Consider the following 26,450-nt stretch of genomic DNA (forward strand, 5'->3'; position numbering starts at 1 on the left):
TCATGTTGTAATTTATGATAATTTACTTGTTTTAATGTTGTGTACATATAATTCATTTGGAGGACCATCATGAATCACAATATGAGTGTGCATAATATCAAAGTTGTATAGGTATGTTTGCCAGACAGAGATCCAAAGAACGGGATAAAATAGAAGTAACTTCCAGTAGAGTAGGGCTATATATATTTGATATTATGTGTGGTAAATTGTGTTACCAATTTATACACTCTTGAATTGTTAAATTGCTCTCTTGAAAAGTGGGCGTGGGTGTGTGTGTTTGCGCACACGCCTGTTTGCTGAAAGGTTTTGTAAATGGGGGTGAACTTTTCAAAGGCATTGTATTATCTGAGGTTAGGGAGAGATCATTGTTTCCTCACAAGTAGCTGGCTGGGAACAATAGTTAGACTGGCTGGGAACAATAGTTAGGCGCCTCTCTCCCCCTGACCTTTTTTCAATGATTTTGAGTAAGCCAGAGCTGTAGAAATCCATCTGCCTTTTATCTAAGGGAGCCCCCTAATCCGTCATACCCCCTCACCAAGCCAACCAACATCCCTCAACTCAAGCCCTCTCTCTATGCCTTCTATTTCAAATGTAAGAATTGAAAAACATGTTGGATGGGATTTAGGAGGTCTCTAATTTTGCAAGAGAGAAGAAGAGACCTTTGTCTCAGTATGACTACGTTAAAATAAAGGTGAGAATAAAGAGCCCGTTACTCAAATCCACCTCTGCATTTGTATTGCCCATGTTTTTCTGCCCATTTCATTCAAACGTTTTAGTAACTTTATTTTGTATGTTTCGTTATAGAACAGAATCGTAACAGTTTTCTCTCATCATACTGTAAACCTGTAAAACCTATGGGTTGTATGGCAAAATACACTTGTCTTATATGGTGGCAATTTTGCAGCAATAATACATCTATTTGAATGAATTTATCTGCATGAATTGAATGGTTTTTAATTAAGTATCCTTTCTCTCTCTTTCTTGAGATTATTGCAGCCTATAGGATATTGTTTCTCTCAGGAGAATCGGTGTTATTTTGGGCAGACTCGCCTACATCTGATATGTGTTGAAATGAAAAGCTTGAACCCGTAGTGTGCAGCATCCATCCTTGACGGCTATGCTAATGTTTTTCTCCAATGCATGCTGAGGAGGAGCTGGGTATGTCAGGTGACGTTTGCCTGTGTGATATGGAAATTTGCAAGTACAATGACTTTAGGACAGATGAACAATAGACCTCTCGTCATAAAGGGAACTCCCTTCTCTTTTGCTCTCAGGCATTATTTTCAGTTTATTCTATATCTTTTTTTGCATTCCATTAAATATGGTTGAAACCAAATACTTGTTTCTTAAAATTGAGCTAGACAAATGTAAGTTAAAAACCCAACAGCAGCCTAAGTGATTTATATTATGTAAAACATTAGATGTCAGACTACAAATTATCTTTATATCAATCATATTTGTTTTCAAGGAAATGTGTGTCAATTCATGATTTAAAAATACATATATATTCATACTGGCACATATATTTTTTGTTAATCTATTTTTGACCAAACATAATTAAGAAATGCAAATGTTTCTGCATTTATTTCCATATATAATGTGATTCAGTCTTACACAGTCCTCTGTGCGTCAAGATGTTGCCATGTCATTTGATTGAAAGTGCTAAGCCTTTGGAGAGAGAGTAGGAAATTAAGGCCCTGGAGCGGCAGTATTAAAGAGAAGATTCTCTGTCTGTCCGTCTGTATGTCTGTCTGGCCTGCCTGGTCATCTCTATTCTATGTTGCTTTTGTACCGAATAAAAGGTAACACATTCTTTTGGTGTTCAATTTTATTTGTAAATGCATGAAGGAAAAAAATGTGGCCTTCATGTAATAATCACACACACTGTATAGGCATATTTATTTGGAACATTCTCCTTCTGCAAGCTTTTTAATTATTATTATTATTATTATGTTTTTGCTCTATGCCACAGCATCTGGTTCTGTGGTTCTGCACCACAATCAGAACCTCAGCTCCTCATTTTTCATAGATGTGATTTAAAACGTCCCTACTTCACTGACAACCGCACCCAATGTTGATTAAGCAGGGGAAGTCAGGGATCATTTGTTTGAATCGGGAGAGAGAGAGAGAGAGAGAGAGGCATAAGAAGGCAGCTATGAAGAAGAGAGTGAGTAAGTATTAGAAGCTAAAGCGTCTGTCCAGTGAGGAATGAGTGAACAGTTACAGATTTAAGACTAAATATGGCCATTACTATCCAAGCAAGATGCCATCAATCTTTCTCTATGAAATGTAATTTGACAAAACAAAAATACAAATGAAGTCATTTGATCTGTGTAAAAAATATATTTTGCAGAAGATCATTGGAATCAAAGCAAGTGTGTCATGCAGTTAAAATGTGTTATTAATGAGGGTGTTTACAATAAACATTCTGCTCAGTTCATTTTGCAATATTTCTGTAAGATACATCAGAGCGTTACATTCTTTTTTTCTCCCAGGGACTGAGAGAAGGTCAGTGGAAATAGAATGTTAAAAATCTTTTAGAATATAATCTTTAGAAATAATATAGTCTTTTTTTGGATTCTACCTCCCAGACTGAGAAATGCTAGTTTTCTTCATAGCACTGAGGGCCTTAGTGAGACAAGAGATAAGAGAGCTTTCCACTGTTTCCTTTTAACACCATCACATTACCATTCAACCAGGCTTTACAGTAGGACTTAATGCTCCCAGGCAAGTTGGACCCCACAAAGCATTGGGCAACTGTTGTCTCCCTTTGTGGGGCTTTCTGCGTCCATTCTTTCAAGGTGCTGAATACAGCCAGCTATGAATTAAATCAGGGGGAACAGATCTACACCGCTGAGTGTAGTGGTGGGGTACCCTGCTTCATAGCCTCACAACACAAGGAATTCCAGAACAATCCTTGTACAGCGCTCGTTGGCCGCCCCTTCCCTTCCACCCTTCCGCCTCCCAGGGGCTTACACGTCTGTGACAGGCAGGCAGGCCCAAGCAGAGCCCATCTCACAGGCTATGTCCCAAATTGCACGCTATTCCCTATATAGTGCACTACTTTTGACCAAAGCCTTGGTCAAAAGTAGTGCTCATATAGGGAATAGGATGCCATTTGGGATGCCATCACAGCCTCTTTCAACACACATTTCCATTAACTGGGATGCAGACTGGTCCGGCCCTAATCCCAATGACCCGTGGCCTGCCACCGACCGACCAGGTTCCACCAGGCTTTTTCATTTTTTTTAGACCCACAATATTTGTTTGCCAGGTCTTTATGATGAAGAGATAAAAAGAGCCTTCACTAAATGAGGGCCTTGCATTTCTGCAATGTAATACAGGGTAGAAAATAGAATGTGGCACGCTGAATACATAGCATTACATTACTATTAGAACAAGATAATGAATAGCCTAGTGAGACATTTATAATTGTGAGAGAGAGGGGGGTTGGAAAATATATATTTTTTTGTAACACTACAAAGAGGATGTAAAAAAGAAGAAAAATTGGTTAACGAATTATTCCCATCTTGTAGCAAGCTGCAGAGAGTCAAGCCAAGCAACCAAGCCTTTCTCATTATTGATTTCCTTTGAAAATTCTGTAAAAAGGGGGAATTGTAGGTCTGGTAGTTGGGATTGCAATTTGCAGCTCTCGTCTCTTCATTCTTCCCCCTGCTCCGTATTGTTGCTAACATCATTTATGCTGTTTCTAATGAGAGATAATTATCAGGCTATTGTTGATTTACTGTGGCTGGGGCTGTGTCCCAAATGGCACTCTATTCCTTTTCCCAAATGGGATCCTAGAGACCCTGTTCAAAAGTAGTACACTATGAAGGGAATAGGATGCCACTTGGAATGCATCCCAGTTAGAATGGAGCAGGGCCATTATCCATAGATCACTGGCCTCTGAAATTAATTCCATGTAGCAGTAAGACAGTCTGCTTTTAATGAGTAACATAATGAATTTCCCTTCTCTAATATGTTTCTGTACATGTAAAGCTTTTTCCATATGTAGCCTATTTGAGTGTAGGTTTATATGGTGTTTTAATTTAGCACTCTGTATATTGTTGGGCTTTCTTCCTAGCAATGTACTGTGCAAAATGAAGTAGGTTGTTTCACATCCCAATGTTTGCTTTTAGATGTATTTTTCTTGGCAGTGGATTAAGTGCTTGACAGGTTGTAGCTACTCAACTAGTCATTGGCTACGAGTCACAGGTTCTACTGTTTGTAATGATGTGATAGGAAAAATACAGCAGGAAAACTATTGTGTCCAATGAAGCAAACAGTGGTTGCGTTACTGATTTCAAAATATATTATTTTATTCAATTTGTTCCTAAATAATCTATATTTTGTTTTTCTACTTGGGGAATTTACATATTTAGTGCACTATTACGCACAGATGATGGAACAAAAACATGATCAGATTTTTATCTGCAACATCGATGTGCATACTTACAGTTGAAGTCGAAGTTTACATACACCTTAGCCAAAAACATTTAAACTCAGTTTTTCACAATCCCTGACATTTAATCCTCGTAAAAAATTCCCTGTCTTATGTCAGTTATGATCACCACTTTATTTTAAGAATGTGAAATGTCAGAATAATAGTAGAGAGAATGATTTAATTCAGCTTTTGTTTCTTTCATCACATTCCCAGTGGGTCAGAAGTTTACATACACTCAATTAGTATTTGGTAGCATTGCCTTTAAATTGTTTAACTTGGGTCAAACGTTTCGGGTAGTCTTCCACAAGCTTCCCACAATAAGTTGGGTGAATTTTGGCCCATTCCTCCTGACAGAGCTTGTGTAACTGAGTCAGGTTTGTAGGCCTCCTTGCTCGCACACGCTTTTTCAGTTCAGCCCACAAATGTTCTATGGGATTGAGGTCAGGGCTTTGTGATGGCTTCTCCAATACCTTGACTTTGTTGTCCTTAAGCCATTTTGACACAACTTTGGAAGTATGCTTGGGGTCATTGTCCATTTGAAAGACCCATTTGCGACCAAGCTTTAACTTCCTGACTGATGTCTTGAGATGTTGCTTCAATATATCCACGTAATTTTCCTCCCTCATGATGCCATCTATTTTGTTAAGTGCACCAGTCCCTCCTGCAGCAAAGCACCCCCACAACATGATGCTGCCACCCCCGTACTTCACGGTTGGGATGGTGTTCTTCGGCTTGCAAGCCTCCCCCTTTTTCCTCCAAACATAACGATGGTCATTATGGCCAAACAGTTCTATTTTTGTATCATCAAACCAGAGGACATTTCTCCAAAAAGTACGATCTTTGTCCCCATGTGCAGTTGCAAACCGTAGTCTGGCTTTTTTATGGCAGTTTTGGAGCAGTGGCTTCTTCCTTGCTTTCAGGTTATGTCAATATAGGACTCATTTTACTGTGGATATAGATATTTTTGTACCTGTTTCCTCCAGCATCTTCACAAGGTCATTTTCTGTTGTTCTGGGATTGATTTGCACTTTTCGCACCAAAGTACGTTCATCTCTAGGAGACAGAACGCGTCTCCTTCATGAGCGGTATGACGGCTGCGTGGTCCCATGGTGTTTATATTTGCGTACTATTGTTTGTACAGATGAACGTGGTACGTTCAGGCGTTTGGAAATTGCTCCCAAGGATGAATCAGACTTGTGGAGGTCTATAATTGATTTTTCTGAGGTCTTGGTTGATTTCTTTTGATTTTCCCATGATGTCAAGCAAAGAGGCACTGAGTTTGAAGGTAGGACTTGAAATACATCCACAGGTACACCTTCAATTGACTCAAATGATGTCAATTAGCCTATCAGAAGCTTCTAAAGCCATGACATCATTTTCTGGAATTTTCCAAGCTGTTTAAAAGGCACAGTCAACTTAGTGTATGTAAACTTCTGACCCACTGGAATTGTGATACAGTGAATTATAAGTGAAATAATCTGTCTGTAAACAATTGTTGGAAAAATGACTTGTGTCATGCACAAAGTAGCTGTCCTAACCGACTTGCCAAAACTATAGTTTGTTAACAAGAAATGTGTGGAGTGGTTGAAAAACAAGTTTTAATGACTCCAACCTAAGTGTATGTAAACTTCCGACTTCAACTGTATGTCCAACCAAAACATCAACATTTTTAGATAAAGAAAATGCGTGAAGTCTTATACCATCCTCTCATCATGTAATAATGTGTAATCCTCTCTCTCCCTCTCTCTTTCCCCCTCCTCCGCCCCCCCCCCCCTCCGTCCCTCTCCGTCCCCCTACCTACAGAGAAGCCAGATAAACCAGATCCCTACCAAGTACAGCACAGCCGAGTCCACCAAGTACATGATCCTGACAGTGGTATCTATCCTGTGTATCGTGGCTGTGCTGCTGGCCTCCACTGTGGTCTACTGCCTCCGACACCGCTCTCACCACAAGCTCAAGGAGAAGCTCACCAACCTGGGAACAGACACAGGCAGCGATGCTACATCCACCTATCAGGTAAGAGGATATATGTCAGACTTTAGTTCGTCTTTATTTCAATGTCTGCGTCCCAAATGGTACCCTATCCCTATGGGCCCTGGTCAAAAGTAGTGCACTATTTAGTGAATAGGGGACCAGTTGTGACGGACGCCAAAAAATCCAGATGACTTGATCTGTGTGGTCTTGTTTTTTCATCGATGAAAACGGAGGATCTCAGTGTATTTTACATTGTTTTGAGTGTGTGCACTTGTTAATTAATCTACTTGGATTGTATAATAGATACATTTTATGTGGTGTAATTTACATCTGTATTTGACATTTTTCTTACTGTGGAGTAGATTCCATTCCATTCTGAGTGTTTGGGAATTGGGAAAATGTAAAATGATATGAACCCAACAGGTTTGCGGGTGGCAGTGTTTGTCTGTGCTGGAAATCATTTAAATTCCACTCTCTAACTGGCGTAATTATCCAACGGCCTACAAGTCCAATTAATATAATACAATATTAAGTGCCTTTTTAAGGAAAGAGTTAGATTTACATTTCCACCACTGACCATTTCTCCCTTATGTTTTTAAATGAGGGCAGTCCGGTGAGCAGTGATTTAAGAATGCCCTTCTCTTTAGTATTTACATTTTACTGTAGGTGCGTTTCTCACGTCATTCTTATTTCAATAAATAATACCAGTGTAGGGTATTCAACTTTGTTTCAATCTGCATTTACATTTTAGTCATAGAGCAGACACTCTTTTCCAGTGACTTACAGTTAGTGCATTCATCTTACGATAGCTAGGTGGGAAACAACATATCTCAGTCATATTAAGTACATTTTTTCTCAGTAAAGTAGCTATCAGCTAAGTCAGTGCTAGTAGAGAAAAGCCAAGTGCTAGTGTTAGTTCACGAAAGGCAAGGGTGTTAGTTGTTTTTGGGGCTTTTCTTTCAGGGAGGGGGGATGGGGGTGTGTCGTGGGATTATTTAAGATACTCATTGAAGAGGTGGTGTTTCTACTTTGAAATATATATGTTTTACTGTGACATTATAGGATGTATTTCATATTAACCAACAAGGTGGCTGGATAGTTTTATTAGTCTTAAATCATTTTCATGATCCACTTACTGCTGGGCTCCTGCACATTTCCACTTAATTAATGTTTACTGTGCCTTTACACAATTCCAGTAGGAGTCACTGGCTTTTCCTAATGCATTTACCACCTTGGCCATGCAACTAAAACGCAAATATTTTAAGTGTGTGTGTGTTTGTGTGTGTGTGTGTGTGTGTGTGTGTGTGTGTGTGTGTGTGTGTGTGTGTGTGTGTGTGTGTGTGTGTGTGTGTGTGTGGCCCAGTAGCAGGGGACTCTTTAGAGCTACATGCAATTAAAGCAGAGGGGTAGCAGCGGGCAGCCTGACACACACAGATTCTCACAGCCTTGCTGCATGCTAATGACCCAGACCCTGGGTGCGTCTGTCTGAGGCCATGCTCACACACACTTACACACGTCTATATACCCCCACACACAACGCTCCCGTTGCGTTAGTGTCCAACCAGCTTTCTGTTTATCACAGAATCCTCTGAGCCTTCGCTAGGTCTCCAAGTTGTCAGGCATATTTTCCTGTGTTGTGAAAGTATGATGTTGACACTGAGAGAGAAAAGCTTGATTGACAGGCCGCCTGTCGTACCTGAGTGCTTGCTGTTGGCTTTCATCTTGGGGGATATTGTGGATGATACCTCTCTGTCAGTCTCCTTCTCCCTTGATAGCCAAGCGAGACATGGGAACTGCCTGTCATACTGTTGAACAGTCTACTGAGGCTTATGTTATCCTTCTCTGGCCTTCTTCCTCTGTCCTCCTCCCTCTCACTCCTCTCTCTCTCTGCCCAGCCACCCACCCACCCACCCTCTCTCTCTGCCCAGCCACCCACCCTCTCTCTCTCTCTCTCTCTCTCTCTCTCTCTCTCTCTCTCTCTCTCTCTCTCTCTCTCTGTCCGTCTCTCTCTCCATTTCCTCTCTCTTTCTGTCTCTCCACCACATTGTTCCAGAGGGTTTGCTTGTTTGATTATTTGTTTTAGCATGAAGGCAAAGCGGTGAGAATGGCCCCTACATTTGTTGGAGGGCATGCAAACCCTGTGCTGTTGTAGCGTTGCTACCCTCTGCCACCCTCCCTATTAGCACTCTATTATAGATGGCCTACATCCCAAATGGCACCCTATTCCCTATATAATGCACACATTTGGGCCAGAGCCCAATGGAATAGCGTTCCATTTGAGACTCAGCTATGGACTGGTGTTGGAGGCTCGCCCACACTGGCCAGGGTGATGTATGGATGCTTCACAAATGGTACCATAATCCCTATTTTGTGCACTGCTTTTGACCAGAGCCCTATGGGAATAGGGTGCCATTTGGGACACATTTGGGAGTCACATGACTCATAGGCCTCTTGTGTCTTTGTCCATTTTTTAAATGTTATTATTTTATGTCAGGCCAGACTTTGTTTTGTGAGATAGCTAGTGCTTTCTGTATCATCAGAACCAAACCAATTGGAATACATTTCCATCATGAAACATTTTTCTTCATTTCTACAATGTACGCTTAAACAAAAAAAATCTGTGTTCAATTCCAGATTTGTGTGTGAGAAATATAACATAACACAGCCATAGCTTGTTTTCTAACATCATTTGGAAGCATGAATAATGAAACATGAAACATCGTCTGGCTCACACTGGAGAACAGATGTATCTTTTGACGAAGGGTTTTTGTTTTCAACATTCCTCCACATCCTACAATACAACATGGTGATCAACCATATACAGTATAACAGACTGGCCCCAGGGTTGCGTCTTAAATGGTACCCTATTCCCTACATATTCCCCCTTGGGCCCTGGTCAAAAGCAGTGCACTCGAAAAGGAATATGGTGCCATTTGGAATGCAGGGGCATAAATTGCTGATTAAGTGTATAGATGAAAATCAATAACCCATAAATTAAGATATATCTGAACTGCATCTCAAATGGCACTCTATTCCCTATATAGTGCACTACTTTTGACCAGGTTTTGATCAAAAGTAATGCACTATATAGGGAATAGGGTACTATTTGGGACGCTGTTCATTTCTCCATTGCCTGGGCAGTGCCATACTGAAGCTGTAAATAATGTGTTATTCAATGTAAACCCGACCTTGGTGGAACGTTTTTCTTTTTTTCTCCTCGCCTGGTTCATTTGGGCTTTTTGCAGGCAGCTAATTGAATATCTCAGGAGAGGCCATTTTCATATGGGGCTTTTTTTATTAGAACTTTTAACTGGTACAAAGTTCAGCATGTAGAGTTGTTTCAATGTGAATGTTAGAGCGTGCAGTAACACTGTGGCTGTCTGGCTGGCTGTAATGGGGTTGTAGCAGGGGGATGGGGGAGAGGCAGGCCCTCCCTGGTGGCTGCGGGGACAGATAAGCGAGCTGGCTGGCAGACAGACAGACAGGCAGGGAGATAGATGGTCAAGCAAGCAGATAGACGGTCACGCAGGCAGGCAGACGGACAGATTTTTGCAGGAATTTAGTGGTAATAAGCTACTAGACTTATAGCATGTTAATAGAAATATGACTAGCTGGATTCCTGTATTTTTCTATACCGTTGCAGATATTGTGTGTGCTTCCGCTGAAGCAGAGTGTAAGCACACCGTATACCCTTACCAGTTAATGGTACTAAGTGTATGGGTGCTGGTAAAACACAGACAGACCTAATTGCCATGGTTATGGTTTAGACGACAGACAATAGATCGAGGTCAGAGGGAGAATGAGGAGTAGTGAGATAATGAAGGGATGGTGAAATGACTTGTGTTGTCACTCACAGCAAATGTTAATCATGATTATCTCTCTCCTAATGACTGGAGCATGTGTAGCTAGACGTCCTCTGACATTAGCTAGGCTACATCACTGCTACCCCAACAGAAATCCTCGCTCAGCTGTGACTGAGAAAAAGCATCATTTGAACTGATTATTAGAGAAAATGTCATTCCATCGTCTGTCTCTGGCTCACACTGGAGAACAGATGTATCTTTTGACGAAGGGTTTTTGTTTTCAGCATTCCTCCACATCCTACAATACAACATGGTGATCAACCATATACAGTATAACAGACTGACACCAGGGTTACGTCTTAAATGGTACCCTATTCCCTATATATTCCCCCTTGGGCCCTGGTCAAAAGTAGTGCACTAGAAAAGGAATATGGTGCCATTTGGAATGCAGCCCCAGATCATGAAGCAGAGAAAAATAATAATTTGAACACATTGTCTTAGAGAAAATGTAATAACTATTTCAGCATTCCTTAAATATTCCTCTAATAATATTTCAGTATTACTGAAATAACAGGTTGAACACATGCTCGAATTCAAAATACTAAAATTACTCTACAGAAGGGCCTTTTATGTAGGCCTTTTGTATTTTCATTAGACGTGCCAAGCCACCAACATCATGTAAGCTGATAGTATGCAAACTGTAAATGTTAATGTGCGCATTAGCAAAAATTATATGACATCAGTCAAACCCTCATTGATTGTGAATGTGCAATCCCAAAGGTAGTGTATAATAGTGACGTAAATTTAGCGACGGCAGCCGTTTCCTTGGAGATGGTCATTAACATGGTCATTAACACCAAAACCGCTTGGAAGCAAGAAGCAGCCTATGACGCCTTAGGAACATCTAAACTCAGCAAAAAAATAAACGTCCTCTCACTGTCAACTGCGTTTCTTTTCAGAAAACTTAACATGTGTAAATATTTGTAAGAACATAAGACTCAACAACTGAGACATAAACTGAACAAGTTCCACAGTCATGTGACTAACAGAAATGGAATAATGTGTCCCTGAACAAAGGGGGGGGGGGGTCAAAATCAAAAGTAACAGTCAGTATCTGGTGTGGCCACCAGCTGCATTAAGTACTGCAATGCATCTCCTCCTCATGGACTGCACCAGATTTGCCCGTTCTTGCTGTGAGATGTTACCCCACTCTTCCACCAAGGCACCTGCAAGTTCCCAGACATGGGGGGAATGGCCCTAGCCCTCTGATCCAACAGATCCCAGATGTGCTCAATGGGATTGAGACCCAGGCTCTTCGCTGGCCATGGCAGAACATTGACATTCCTGTCTTGCAGGAAATCACACACAGAACGAGCAGTATGGCTGGTGGCATTGTCATGCTGGAGGGTCATGTCAGGATGAGCCTGCAGGAAGGGTACGAGGTGAGGGAGGAGGATATCTTCCCTGTAACGCACAGCATTGAGATTGCCTGCAATGACAACAAGCTCAGTCCGATGATGCTGTGACACACCGCCCCAGACCATGACGGACCCTCTACCTCCAGTTCGATCCCGCTCCAGAGTACAGGCCTCGGTGTAACGCTCATTCCTTCGACGATAAACGCGAATCCAACCATCACCCGCGACTTGTCAGTGAAGAGCACTTTTTGCCAGTCCTGTCTGGTCCAGCGATGTTGTTGCCGGTGATGTCTGGTGAGGACCTGCCTTACAACAGGCCTACAAGCCCTCAGTCCAGCCTCTCTCAGCCTATTGTGGACAGTCTGAGCACTGATGGAGGGATTGTGCGTTCCTGGTGTAACTCAGGCAGTTGTTGTTGCCATCCTGTACCTGTCCCGCAGGTGTGATGTTCAGATGTACTGATCATGTGCAGGTGTTGTTACACGTGGTCTGCCACTGCGAGGAAAATCAGCTGTCCGTCCTGTCTCCCTGTAGCGCTGTCTTAGGCGTCTCACAGTAGGGACATTGCAATTTATTGCCCTGGCGACATGAGCAGGGACCCTGGGCATCTTTCTTTTGGTGTTTTTCAGAGTCAGTAGAAAGACCTCTTTAGTGTCCTAAGTTTTCATAACTGTGACCTTAATTACCTACCGTCTGTAAGGTGTTAGTGTCTTAACGACCGTTCCACAGGTGCATGTTCATTAATTGTTTATGGTTCATTGAACAAGCATGGGAAACAGTGTTTAAACCCTTTACAATGTAGATCTGTGAAGTTATTTGGATTTTTACTAATGATCTTTGAAAGACAGGGTGCTGAAAAAGGGACATTTCTTTTTTGCTGAGTTTATTTTTTAAACAGCCTATTAATAATCAATTTAATGTATACCATAAAAATACATTGTTTCTGTATAGGTAGGTCTTAAGAAACATTAGGATATGAAAAACATGTATTTCACGGAATAAGTGAGTTTACTTTGTTACTGTGCTCATAGTCTACCCATGTCCCTCCTTCTGCTCCTAGGAGCTGTGTCGTCAGCGGATGTCGGTCAAGCCGCCGGCGGAGCGTCCAGAGCCGATGCACAGTGTGTCATCACGGCTCAACAGTGTGTCGTCCCAATTCAGCGACGGGGGGCCCATGGTCAGCCCCTCGGCACGAAGCTCCACCTCTTCCTGGTCTGAGGAACCCGTCCATTCCAACATGGACATCTCCACTGGACACATGATCCTGGTAAACATCACTATATCCTTATTTCTGTCGGACTGTTTGTCTGTCTGTCTGTGACTGGTTGTCTGTCTGTCTGTCTGTCTGTCTGTCTGTCTGTCTGTCTGTCTGTCTGTCTGTCTGTCGTTGTGTCTCATCTCTCTCTCTATCCCGTCTGTCTTTCTTTTTCTTTCTCTCTCGCACAGTCTCTTTCTTGCTCTCCTCCTACTCCATCTCTCTCTCTCTCTCTCCGGCACCATCTCTATTTGTTTCTATTCATCTCATTACAGCCACATTTCCATGAGCCGGCTTGTTCCACATGTCTTCTTTTCCCACAGATTAAAATATCCATTGATTCTGAAAAACTCAGTCTACCATCATTGCAATACATAGCTATTCTTCACATAACTCTGTCCTCCTGCTCTGAGTCTACATGCATCATATGCTTCTCACAGTGATAGAAGGGCCCTGGGATGTGTCCAATTGGCATGAAGCTCTTAATTGCCCCTGAGATTTACGCTGGGAGTGTATGAGACACACAGACATGCACATGAACGCACACACACAACGGTTCACCCTCTGTCTGGCTGTGCTATTCTGACTGACTGGCAGTGAGTGGAGCAGCAGGGTAATGTGAGAGAAAGCTCTGTGAGCTTCAGTACCTTGGACAACTCCCTGGCAGCAGATAGTAACATGTGCTGCTACTCAACTGAGCCCATTTTCAACGGATCGGCCAAATTGTTTGTCCCGTCCTCCCACGTACGCCAGTTTAAATATGAGAATGAACTGGGCCATGAGGCCGTCATTGGAGAGGTTCTGTTCAGTGTTGATGATACTGGGCCTTTGGTGGGTTGGTACATATTGGAGCCAGCCAGGGCAGGGAAGCAAAGGCAAATTACCCAGGAGGTGTGAGCCACGATCCCTGCCTTCCCACTGCCGACTGTGCCCCTTGGCCCCACCCCCCATCCTGAATACCCTGCTTCATTACATACTGCAAGAGACTGGGGCAGATCCAGGGGCACGCCTCTCTCTTCTCCTGCAATTAATCCCCCCTCTCCTCTCTCTCTCCTCCTCCCCCTCTCCTCTCTCTCCTCCTCCCCCTTTCCTCTATCTTCTCTCCTCTTTCTCTCCACTCGCTCTCTTCTCTTCCCCCCTCTCCCCCCCCCCCCCCACCCCCCTCTCTCCCTCCCCTCTCTTCTCTCCAGCCCATTTTCATCTCCTCACAGGGGGTCCCTCTTTCACAGCTGAACTGTCTCTGTCTTAGAGATAGAACTACAACTACAGGCCAAATGCAGTCAACAACAACTGCAATTGTGATCCAGTAAAATCAAAATATTGCCATCTTCTTGGTAGAGAAGGGTTGATGTTTCCCTTTTTAGTTTTTCCTGAAGCTTTCAGGTCAAGGGATACTTTTTCTTTGTTCAGTACTGTGTGTGATAAGCTTTTAGTTGATACGTTGTTAGTAGTCAGTATTTTAGTTTATATGTTTTTGTGGTCTGTATTTTAGTTGAAATGTTTTTAGCAGTCTGTATTTTAGTTGAAATGTTTTTAGCAGTCTGTATTTTAGTTGATACGTTGTTAGTAGTTTGTATTTTAGTTGATACGTTGTTAGTAGTTTGTATTTTAGTTGATACGTTGTTAGTAGTTTGTATTTTAGTTGATACGTTGTTAGTAGTTTGTATTTTAGTTGATACGTTGTTAGTAGTTTGTATTTTAGTTGATACGTTGTTAGTAGTTTGTATTTTAGTTGATACGTTGTTAGTAGTTTGTATTTTAGTTGATACGTTGTTAGTAGTTTGTATTTTAGTTGATACGTTGTTAGTAGTTTGTATTTTAGTTGATACGTTGTTAGTAGTTTGTATTTTAGTTGATACGTTGTTAGTAGTTTGTATTTTAGTTGATACGTTGTTAGTAGTTTGTATTTTAGTTGATACGTTGTTAGTAGTTTGTATTTTAGTTGATACGTTGTTAGTAGTTTGTATTTTAGTTGATACGTTGTTAGTAGTTTGTATTTTAGTTGATACGTTGTTAGTAGTTTGTATTTTAGTTGATACGTTGTTAGTAGTTTGTATTTTAGTTGATACGTTGTTAGTAGTTTGTATTTTAGTTGATACGTTGTTAGTAGTTTGTATTTTAGTTGATACGTTGTTAGTAGTTTGTATTTTAGTTGATACGTTGTTAGTAGTTTGTATTTTAGTTGATACGTTGTTAGTAGTTTGTATTTTAGTTGATACGTTGTTAGTAGTTTGTATTTTAGTTGATACGTTGTTAGTAGTTTGTATTTTAGTTGATACGTTGTTAGTAGTTTGTATTTTAGTTGATACGTTGTTAGTAGTTTGTATTTTAGTTGATACGTTGTTAGTAGTTTGTATTTTAGTTGATACGTTGTTAGTAGTTTGTATTTTAGTTGATACGTTGTTAGTAGTTTGTATTTTAGTTGATACGTTGTTAGTAGTTTGTATTTTAGTTGATACGTTGTTAGTAGTTTGTATTTTAGTTTATATGTTTTTTGTGGTCTGTATTTCAGTTGATACGTTGTTAGTAGTTTGTATAGTACTTTATATGTTTTTAGTAGTCTGTATTTCAGTTGATATGTTTTTAGTGGTCTGTATATATTCCAAACACCATAGCAATTCTTATGGACATCAACACTGAAGTCCATAATGCCCTTTCTTAAAAGTGATTGTTCATCTAGCCAAAATAAATGTTCTGAGTAGTTTCCTCAGACATATCATATGACCAGAGTCAGACCAGCACTATTCTGAAATGATATTGAGTTTTCACAAGCAGTACAGAATGACAGTACCAACAGTACGAGCTGCATACTTACAGTACATTGTAGAGTGATTAAAACTGTGGGTGTCAGAAAAAAGCATAATTGCTTACTAAGTTTTTTACACTCAAAATTAATTGCCTTCTGTAAAGCTGCAAATCCCACAACATCATGATCCCCGACTGATTTTAATTTGAGAAATGGCTTGCACCATCTTATCTATGTTAATGTATTACTTTTTCCCATGTGACTTGTTCAGAATATGACTTCATACAGAGACTTGGCTGTGTCTTAAGCGGATTAACTTGCCCTATATATAAAGCACATTATCTTGTCTTTTGTTGTTGGCCCAGTAAGTGTTATAGATTATACTGCTTGGAGTCTATATAGATTAGGGGTTTGCGAAGCCGCTAAGTCGGAAGTTATTTTGAGTGTGAGGGTGTGTGCTGAGGTGTAATTTGGAGTGTTGATTTACACCACAATGTCGCAGGCACAATGTGTATATGAAGTAATATGTTGTTTAATCACTTTAATACAGGACAGTGTCAGAGGAAAAGCCTATCGGGAGCATTTATGTTGGAAAGCACAATATGTGTTCAGGAGCAGGTCTTAATCTTCCATGATACCCCCTATTCTATGGCTGTGTCCCAAATGGCACCCTGTTCCCTTTATATTGCACTCTCTTTGATGGGCTCTGGTCAAAAGTAGTGTCATCTGGGACATATCCCATATAATCTTAATCCAGGATTTCCAAAAATGTGATACTGTGATACTGTAGCTACCTCACTGTACTGTGTAAGTTGCCGTTGTACGCTAGTTCCTTTTCCTGGCATCTCCATGTCTACGTCCAAAATGGCCCCCTATTCCCTATTTAGTGCACTCCATTTGATGGGCTCTGGTCAAAAGTAGTGCATTACAGTATATAGGGAATAGGGTGCCATTTGTGAACCACCCCATCAGTGTAAAACCAAACAGCTTATACAGTATGTGTATATGTCCTTCTCCTACCCAGGTGCTCTATTCTAGTTCATTACGAGGCTCCAGCCCTGCCTCAACGTCATCGACAGCTCTGAGCAGCCCTGAGCCGAGCGCTAGCTCCTCATCGAGCGTTATTTCATTCTGATTTTATTGAGCACCTTTGGCAGCTGTAAACCCAGCAGTAAGGGGATTAGCCAGTGTTTGCCTGACACATGGTGATCTCAGCACCTCCTGATTGGATTGCAATAATCCCTTTACACAGTACAAAACCCCATTACTCTGGCATTAGCACAGAGGAGAGTGTGTCTCTCTGATGCCCTGGCAGGTAGGGCTGGTGGAGGAGGGGGGATGCAGGGGTAGAGGAGGGGGTATTTGGGAAGGAGATAAGTACAGAATGAAGCTGCTATTCGATAAGGGGCTAAATCAAGGAAGGGCCATGAATTCGTGCCCTGCTAAAAAGTGTAGACCGTTTCCCAGACTGTGTTCAGTATGTCAGCACATAATGTAATAAGTGTTGATATGATATGGAGACCGAGGTGTACCGGGGTAGTGTGGGCAGGGATTAAAGTAGCATTGTTAAATGGAATATGTGTGTGTGTGTGTGTGTGTGTGTGTGTGTGTGTGTGTGTGTGTGTGTGTGTGTGTGTGTGTGTGTGTGTGTGTGTGTGTGTGTGTGTGTGTGTGTGTGTGTGTGTGTGTGTGTGTGTGTGTGTGTGTGTGTGTGTTGATCATCTCTGTATGCTGTATTCCACTTTGTTTTTTCAATATCATAGTGAGTAAGAGTCAGACAAGGATACATCCAAAATGGCTCCCTAGTGCACTACAGTACTTTTGACCAGGGCCCATACGGCTCTGGTCAAAAGTAATGCACTATACCCTGTTAAGAGAAAGTCTATTAAGCCTCTTTGAGTAATGAAAATGAATCCAGATTATGTCCCCACTCATTTGTAACCTTATGTTATTAATATAATTACATTAGGGTTGTGTCCTAAATGGCAGCCTATTACCTACTGTATATAGTACACTGCTTTTGACCAGATCCCTATGGGTAGTATGGTAGTAGTGTACTACATAGGAAATAGGGTGTCATTTCTGACGCAGACATAGAGTCTGTTTTAGGAGACTATTTAATTTAATTAATACAAATTCTAATAGTTCACATAATTTAAGTTTATGTGACAAAACAAGAAATGTAGAGAATCATTGTACCATCTAAAACGTTGTGAAATATCTTTCAATAACCAAAAATATTGTATTTTGAGCTGATTGAAACTGGTGTACAAAATCGAAAGTAAAAGGCGCAAAAACTAAACTTAAGATTGGGAAGCGTAGAAATAGCCCACATAGAACAGATCTACCATTTCTTAGACTTGTTTTCAATGAGAATGACAGATCTATAACTCACATTTCTATGTGAATTTGATTGGGTCGCCCAAAAAGTGACATAATGCAGCTTTAAAGAGACATTCCTGGTGATTGTTTCCTGCCTGTTTGTGTATGGACCCTGGATAACCATTGATGTCCAACAACCATCTCAGTCCAACTGTTCTCTATCAACAGAGAGGAACAATAGCTAGTCTACACTTTTGGCCCCCGTGCTAAAACATGCTACAGTAGGTTTCACATTTAGCTTTGACAATCTCATTAGCGGCAGTTAATCAAAGTCAGTGCTCCTGACTTAATGATGAATACAGTATGAGAGGTAATGGGCTCGGTTGACTGGCTTATCATTGTGAGGGAACTATTCCTGTTCCTGACTACAGATGTAGTTTCTTAATTTGAGCCAGTTTTCTACACCAGGAAAATAATCATGCAGCAACAGCAAATTTTTATTATTGTGTGGGTTATAATTAAAGATGCACTATGCAGAAATCTCTCCGCCATTTCCTGTTTGCTAAAATTCAAATAGTTCGCCTAATTTCAGTTTGTGACAAAACAAGTAATATATTGTAGAGAATCATTGTACCATCTAAACGGTAAAATATATTTTCAAAACCGAAAGTAAAAAATGCAAAAACAAAACTTCTGAACGCAAAACATAGAACAGATCTTACACTTCTTAGACTTGCTTTCAATGAGATTAAAATATCTATAACACACATTTCTCTGTGGATTTGGTAGGGTTGCCCAAAAAGTTACATATTGCAGCTTTTATGGACATTTTTGTAGGGGTTGATACATTTTTTGTTAGGGCAAATCAAGTCAAATTTCAAAGTGGAAATGACTAACTTTTGAAGCCTTTTTAAACCTAAAATACAGTACAAGATTGCATTTCCTGCAGTGAAAGAAATTTCTCAGCAACAAAAGATTGATAACATTTTTATCCTACATCTATACGGCTAGGACCACAAAGAGACCATAGATAATAGAGACCATAGATATCAATAATAAAGCCACACACACACACACACACACACACACACACACACACACACACACACACACACACACACACACACACACACACACCTCGGAACCAAATGCCATAAAACATTAGCATTATTATTCATATAATTATAAGAACATTTCTACTACCTCATCTTTACTCCTGCTGAATTAAGAATATTTTATTTTGAGTTGTTTGTATGTCTTTCTTTGCATTGCTCCTTCTTGGTCAGATCATTATTGTTAAAGAGAATGTCTTCTCAATTGACTTACCTGGTTAATATATTCTCTTTCCTCGACCTCCTTAGTCTTACATTGAGGAGGAATACACACCAACTGACATGATGGGTACAACTATAGTTATTGAATGCATATTGACTCCATGTCTTCTTCTTCCTCCCTAGTCTTACATGGAGGACCACCTGAAGAACAAGAATCGTCTGGAGAAGGAGTGGGAGGCTCTGTGTGCGTATCAGGCTGAGCCCAACGCCTCCACTACAGGCCTGGGGGCCGGGAACACAAAGAAGAACCGCTCCAATGCTGTGGTGGCCTGTAAGTTATTATTCTATGTTTTTAAAGGAGTGGGGCAGTCCCACTCCTTCCGTATTGTTCCATGTTTATTGGATAGAGAGGAAAGGTAGAAGAGAGTGTGCTAAAAGAGCAGTGAATGGGATTTGAACCCATGCTCACAGCAGTACATCAGGCAGCAGCTTAGACCATTAGATCACCCCAGGTCACAAGGCCTGTAAGCTCTCCTCATGTTAGATATCATGCTACTGTCAATTGCACCCATCTGAGACTATTTCAAATTATAAGATACACTGTATATGGAGCAGGTTTGCTTTTGAGTATTTGAGCATTCCAGTGCTTATAACACACTGCAGGCAGGCGGAGCATGGTGATGAGTCCTTGTAGAGGAGGTTGAGTTGGTGCAATAAATTCCTCCATTTATATTTCAGATGATCACTCAAGAATTACCTTGAAGGTTGAAAACAGCCACAGCAATTCAGATTACATCAATGCCAGCCCAATTGTAAGTACCTTTTCAGTAGACTAAACTCTGCTTTATAGTGTTGGATGCTGTACTTCAGAACGAACTGAAGCAAAGCAGTGCTTTACAATATACCATTTGATGCAACAGATTGCTTAGCTTTAGTAAGATGCCTGGTATTGCTTATGCACACTGTGTTTCATGCGTTGAATATTCATGATTGTTTTATTAGAAATAATGAGTGAATATTCACATGGGGAATGGGTGGGGAAGGGTACCATGCATGATTCACCCTATTCATTCCCCCATTTTGAAAGCACAGTTGATCTGTGACTGTTATTGACCTTGAATTATGCTAATGTTCATGTCTGTGTTACTGTGTGCTGTTTGTCACAGCTATGCAGTTCAGTTTTGTTGTGCTTTGATGTTGCCTATATACACTGAGTGTACAAAACATTAAGAACACCTGCTCTTTCCATGACATAGACTGACCATGGGAATGCTATGATCCCTTATTGATGTTACTTGTTAAATCCACTTCAATCAGTGTAGATTTTAAAATGTTTCTTTAACCTTTATTTTAACAGGGAAGACATATTTAGATGCATAGTATGTCTCATGCAAATGCGCCTTGTATAATACAACATAAATATACACATTATACCCCAAATATACAGTACCAGTCAAAAGTTTGGACACCTACTCATTCAAGGCTTTTTCTTTATTTTTACTATTTTCCACATTGTAGAACAATAGCGAAGACATCAAAACTATGAAATAACACTTATGAAATCATGTAGTAACCAGAAAAGTGTTAACCAAATCAAAATATATTTTAGATTTTAGATTCTTGAAAGTAGCCACCCTTTGCCTTGATGTTGCTCCTAGATGTTTCCACTTAACAATAACACCACTTACATTTAACCGGGGCAGCTCTAGCAGGGCAGAAATTTGACAAACTGACTTGTTGGAAAGGTGGCATCCTTTGACGGTGCCACGGTGAAAGTCACTGAGCTCTTCAGTAAGGCCATTCTACTGACAATGTTTGTCTATGGAGATTTCATGGCTGTGTGCTCGATTGTATTCACCTGTCAGCTACGGGTGTGGCTGAAATAGCCAAATCCACTAATTTGAAGGGGTGAATTTCTTTCCTTCATAATTTGTTTGAGCCAATCAGTTGTCTTGTGACAAGGTAGGGTTGGTATACAGAAGATTTACCAAATAGGGCTAAGACCAAGTCCATTTTATGGCAAGAACAGCTCAAATTAGCAAAGAGTCCATCATTACTTTAAGACATGAAGGTCAGTCAATGAGGAACATTTCAAGAACTTTTAAAGTTTCTTTAAGTGCAATCGCAAAAACCATCAAGCGCTATGATGAAACTGGCTCTCATGAGGACTGCCACAGGAAAGGAAGACCCATAGTTACCTCTGCTGCAGAGGACAAGTTCATGAGAGTTACCAGACTCTGAAATTGCAGTACAAATAAATGCTTCACAAAGTTCAGGTGACAGACACATCTCAACATCAACTGTTCAGACGAGACTACATGAATCAGGTCTTCATGGTCGAATTGCTGCAAAGAAACCACTACTAAAGGACACCAATAAGAAGAAAATACTTGATTGGGCCAACAAACATGAGCAATGGACATTAGACCGGTGGAAATCTGTGCTTTGGTCTGATGAGTCCAAATTTGAGATTTTTGGTTCCAACCGCCGTGTCTTTGTGAGACGGAGAGTAGGTCAACAGATGATCTCTGCATGTGTAGTTCCCACCGTGAAGCATGGAGGAGGAGGTGTGATGGTGGGGGGTGCGTTGCTGGTGACACTGTCTGTGATTTATTTAGAATTCAAGGCACACTTAACCAGCATGGCTACCACACCATTTGTCAGCGATACACCATCCCATCTGGTTTGCGCTTAGTGGGACTATAATTTGTTTTTCAACAGGACAATGACCCAACACACCTCCAGGCTTTATAAGGGCTATTTGACAAATAAGGAGAGTGATGGAGTGCTGCATCAGATGACCTGGCCTCCACAATCACCTGACCTCAACCCAATTGGCATGGTTTGGGATGAGTTGGGCCGAAGAGTGAAGGAAAAGCAGCCAACAAATGCTCAGCATATGTGGGAACTTCTTCAAGACTGTTGGAAAAGCATTCCAGGTAAAGCTGGATGAGAGAATGCCAAAAGTGTGCAAAGCTGTCATCAAGGCAAAGAGTGGCTTCTTTGAAGAATATACAATATAAAATATATACTGTTGAAGTTGGAAGTTTGCATACACTTAGGTTGGAGTCATTAAAACTCGTTTTTCAACCACTCCACAAATTTCTTGTTAACAAACTATAGCTTTGGCAAATTGGTTAGGACATTTACTTTGTGCATGACACAAGTCATTTTTACAATAATTGTTTACAGACAGATTATTTCACTTGATAATTGACATAATTTCTGTTAATTGGAGGTGTACCTGTGGATGTATTTCAAGGCCTACCTTCAAACTCAGTGCCTCTTTGCTTGACGTCATGAGAAAATCAAAAGAAATCAGCCAAGACCTCAGGAAAAAAAAATTGTAGACCTCCACAAGTCTGGTTCATCCTTGGGAGCAATTTGCAAATGCCTGAAGGTGCCACGTTCACCTGTACAAACAATAGTATGCAAGTATAAACACCATGGGACCACGCAGCCGCCATACCGATCAGGAAGGAGACGCATTCTGTCTCCTAGAGATTAACGTATTTTGGTGCGAAAAGTGCTAATCAATCCAAGAACAACAGCAAAGGACCTTGTGAAGATGCTGGAGGAAACAGGTCCAAAAGTATCTATACCCACAGTAAAACGAGTCCCTATATCGACATAACCTGAAAGGCCGCTCTGCAAGGAAGTAGCCACTGCTCCAAAACCGCCATAAAAAAGCCAGACTACGGTTTGCAACTGCACATGGGGACAAAGATCGTACTTTTTGGAGAAATGTGCTCTGGTCTGATGAAACAAAAATAGAACTGTTTGGCCATAATGACCATCGTTTTGTTTGGAGGTAAAAGGGGGAGGCTTGCAAACCGAAGAACACAATCCCAACCGTGAAGCACGAGGGTGGCAGCATCATGTTGTGGGGGTGCTTTGCTGCAGGAGGGACTGGTGCACTTCACAAAATAGATGGCATCATGAGGAAAGAAAATTATGTGGATATATTGAAGCAGCATCTCAAGACATCAGTCAGGAAGTTAAAGCTTGGTCGCAAATGGGTCTTCCAAGTGGACAATGACCCCAAGCATACTTCCAAAGTTGTGGCAAAATGGCCTAAGGACAACAAAGTCAAGGTATTGGAGTGGCCATCACAAAGCCCTGACCTCAATCCCATAGAACATTTGTGGGCAGAACTGAAAAAGCGTATGCGAGCAAGGAGGAATGATTAAATGACTTCAACTGTATATTTGTTTAACACTTTTTGGTTACTACATGATTCCTATATGTGTTATTTCATAATTTTGATGTCTTCACTATTATTCTGAAATGTAGAAAATAATAAAAATAAAGAAAAACCTTTGAATGAATAGGTGTGTCCAAATTTTTGACTGTTACTGTATATAACACATTAAAATACAAAAACATTGTCATGGGAAGCACAAAATAAAACAGCACAAATCACCCAGATAAACAGTTACATTCATCCACAAATAAGTCCCAAATCAATACTTTAAATTGCCCGAATGACACCAGAACATCAATATTAAATGTATTTTGAATTTTGCCTAGCTCGTTAGAGACGCTAGAAACCTCAAGAGTTAACCAATCCTGTGAACGGATTAGGCAACTCAGGTGTCTATACTTCAACAGCAAAGTTAGATAAGATGGAAGTTTATGAAGTAGGGGCTTGTAAACAAAAAGGGAGTAATGTAGAGATCTACGGGTCTTCAGCGAAGTCCAGCCAACCTGCAGTGATGATTATCAAAACTGTCACCTGTAATAAAACGAAGGGCATTATGGTAGATGGCATCCAAAGGTTTAAGAGTAGTAGCAGCTGCACTTTGATAAATAATATCACCATAATCAAGAACAGATAGAAACGTTGACTGAAGGATCTGCTTCCTGAAGGCAGGATCTGTTGCTGTAGAAAAAAAAATATTTTAAACCTTAGCTTCTTAACCAGCTCATCTATATGTTTTTTGAACGTTAAATCCACATCAATCCAAATGCCTAAATATTTATATGCGGGAACACGTTCGATTGGAGAACCCTCCAATGAGTGAACATGTAGTTCATCGGAAACATTCTTATGAAATTTTAAAAACAACATGTATTGTGTTTTGCCTGTATTAAGCACACATTTTAAATCAGGAATGGATTCCTGCATAGCTATAAAATCATACTGTAGTTTAACACAGCCAGATCAACAGTCGGGGCAGTAGCATACATAATACTATCATCCGCATATAGATTAAGTTTACAATTTTAAACAGATTGACCAATGGTGTTTATATAAATAGTGAAGAGAACAGGTCCCAAAATCGACCCCTGTGGGACACCTTTATGTACTTCAAGAAATTCAGACTTAACCCCATCCATCACGATGGCCTGAGTTATGTCACTAAGATAATCATGAAATCATGAACAGGCGTCAGAGCTCAGGCCTATTGAGGACAACTTATTCAATAAAATAGCCTGATAAACAGTATCAAAAACTTTTGACAGGTCTACAAACAAAGCAGCACATTTCATTGTAGTGTCTAACACATGGACAAGATCAATAACAACTGAAGTGGTTGCTGTAATAGTGCTATGCCCAGGCCTAAACCCTGATTGGTTTACATTCAAAACATATTTCTCAGATAAAAAAAGAGAAAAGGTCTACATTTACCAAGGATTCAAGATTCTTAGCTAGACAAGGAAGTTTTGAAATGGAGAGATAATGATTAAGATCACTACTATCCCTGCGCTTGTGGAGAGGCAGAACAAGAGCTGATTTCCATACTTTTGGAATATTTCCTGATAACAATGTTAAATTAATAATGTGGGTTATTGAGCAAACAATGATGGGCGCTGCACACTTAAGCAGACCAGGATCCAATTGGTCGGCCCCTGTGGAGTTCTTGTTGCCTATTGCTAGCTAAGCATCCAGGACTTCTTTTTCTGTAAATAGCCTAAAAGAAAACTTTGGACTATAAATTCTCTGATCATTCAGCAAGTCATTCAGCAAGTTTTCCTTATCAGCATCCTGCCAAATATCATTGTGAATATGCTTAGAAGTTATTTCAAAGAGATAGCCCGCTGAAATAAAATGGTGATTAAATGCATCAATGATGGCATTTTTTTCCGTAATAAGGCCAGTGTCTGAATGAATTTGTTGTGGCAGCGAGGAGGAAATAGAACCCTTCAGGGATTTGACAGTTTTCCAGAATTTAGCCGGGTTCAATTACAATCTGAAAGAGTGTTTACATTATAATCAGATTTAACCTTTCGGATTTGTCTTACCCAATGATTCCTCAGTATCTTAAAGGCTTGTGTTCCTGGCCTTGACCAAAACATCATCTCTTTTATGAATTACTTCTGATAAAGAGTGTACCAGGCATTTGATCTACCTTTAGGGAGCATGATTATCCACAATAGTATTGAAGACATCTGCAAAAAGGCTCAAAGATAAATCAGGTTCAGGGATAGCTGAAATACAATCAAGGTCACAAAAATAAAGATCATGTAAAAAAAAGCCTGTATACTGAAGTTTTTAAAGTTCCTCTTTGTGATAACATGAGGCTTAGATTTTTGTATTGTCACATCTCTTAGATAAACAACATATATTTTCGATTGTCCGAAGCCTGCATTTCCCAATCATCATTTTGGTCACCCAGGATAATAACTTCGGATTTAATAAAATAATACAACAAACTAGTTAAGTGCACAAAGGTTAGCCGAGGGAGGACGGTAGGTAGACCCCTATAACAGTTATGGATACATTTTTCCCCAGACAAAGGCTTAAATATAGTAGCTAAACATTTTTGGCAAGGGAAATGGATTTCAGTCAAGAGAGAGAAATTATTTTATTAAGAATAGCCTCTCCACCACCTCTACCCTGTCTGTCAGCTCTGAACCTATTATAACACTCAATATTAATATCGGAGTCCAGAATGTCCCCAGAGATCCAAGTTTCAGTCAATACTAGAATGTCTGAATTTGTCTGCGTAGCCCAGATCTTGATGTAATTAAGTTTAGGAAGTAAGCTCCTAGTGTTTAGATGCATCAACCCAAGTCATTTCCGATTGTTTAAGTCACATGGACTCTCCAACTCAAACAAGCTACATTCGATAGGTAGTTGCAGGTCCTGTCTGATATTTTTTTATTTTTTTTTATTTAACTAGGCAAGTCAGTTAAAATTCTTATTTACAATGACAGCCTACCCAGGCCAAACCCGGAACGACGCTGGGCCAATTGTGTGCCGCCCTATG

The 26,450-nt window shown here is 40.5% G+C and overlaps 1 protein-coding gene across 2 annotated transcripts in view; it reads left to right on the plus strand.

Annotated features, from left to right (window-relative positions):
- The window catches only part of LOC106599468 (receptor-type tyrosine-protein phosphatase N2), a 153,811-nt gene that overhangs the window by 108,362 nt on the left and 18,999 nt on the right, over positions 1-26,450 (plus strand). For both annotated transcript variants that reach the window (XM_014190720.3, XM_014190723.3), the window contains 4 exons: positions 6,248-6,460; positions 12,700-12,906; positions 19,420-19,567; positions 19,975-20,048. In XM_014190720.3, the coding sequence (XP_014046195.2) occupies positions 6,248-6,460; positions 12,700-12,906; positions 19,420-19,567; positions 19,975-20,048 (642 nt within the window). The remainder of the gene's footprint in view (positions 1-6,247; positions 6,461-12,699; positions 12,907-19,419; positions 19,568-19,974; positions 20,049-26,450) is intronic.

Source organism: Salmo salar, chromosome 03, assembly GCF_965601325.2.
Source record: "Salmo salar chromosome 03, fSalSal1, whole genome shotgun sequence".
Classification (NCBI taxonomy): Eukaryota; Metazoa; Chordata; class Actinopteri; order Salmoniformes; family Salmonidae; genus Salmo; species Salmo salar.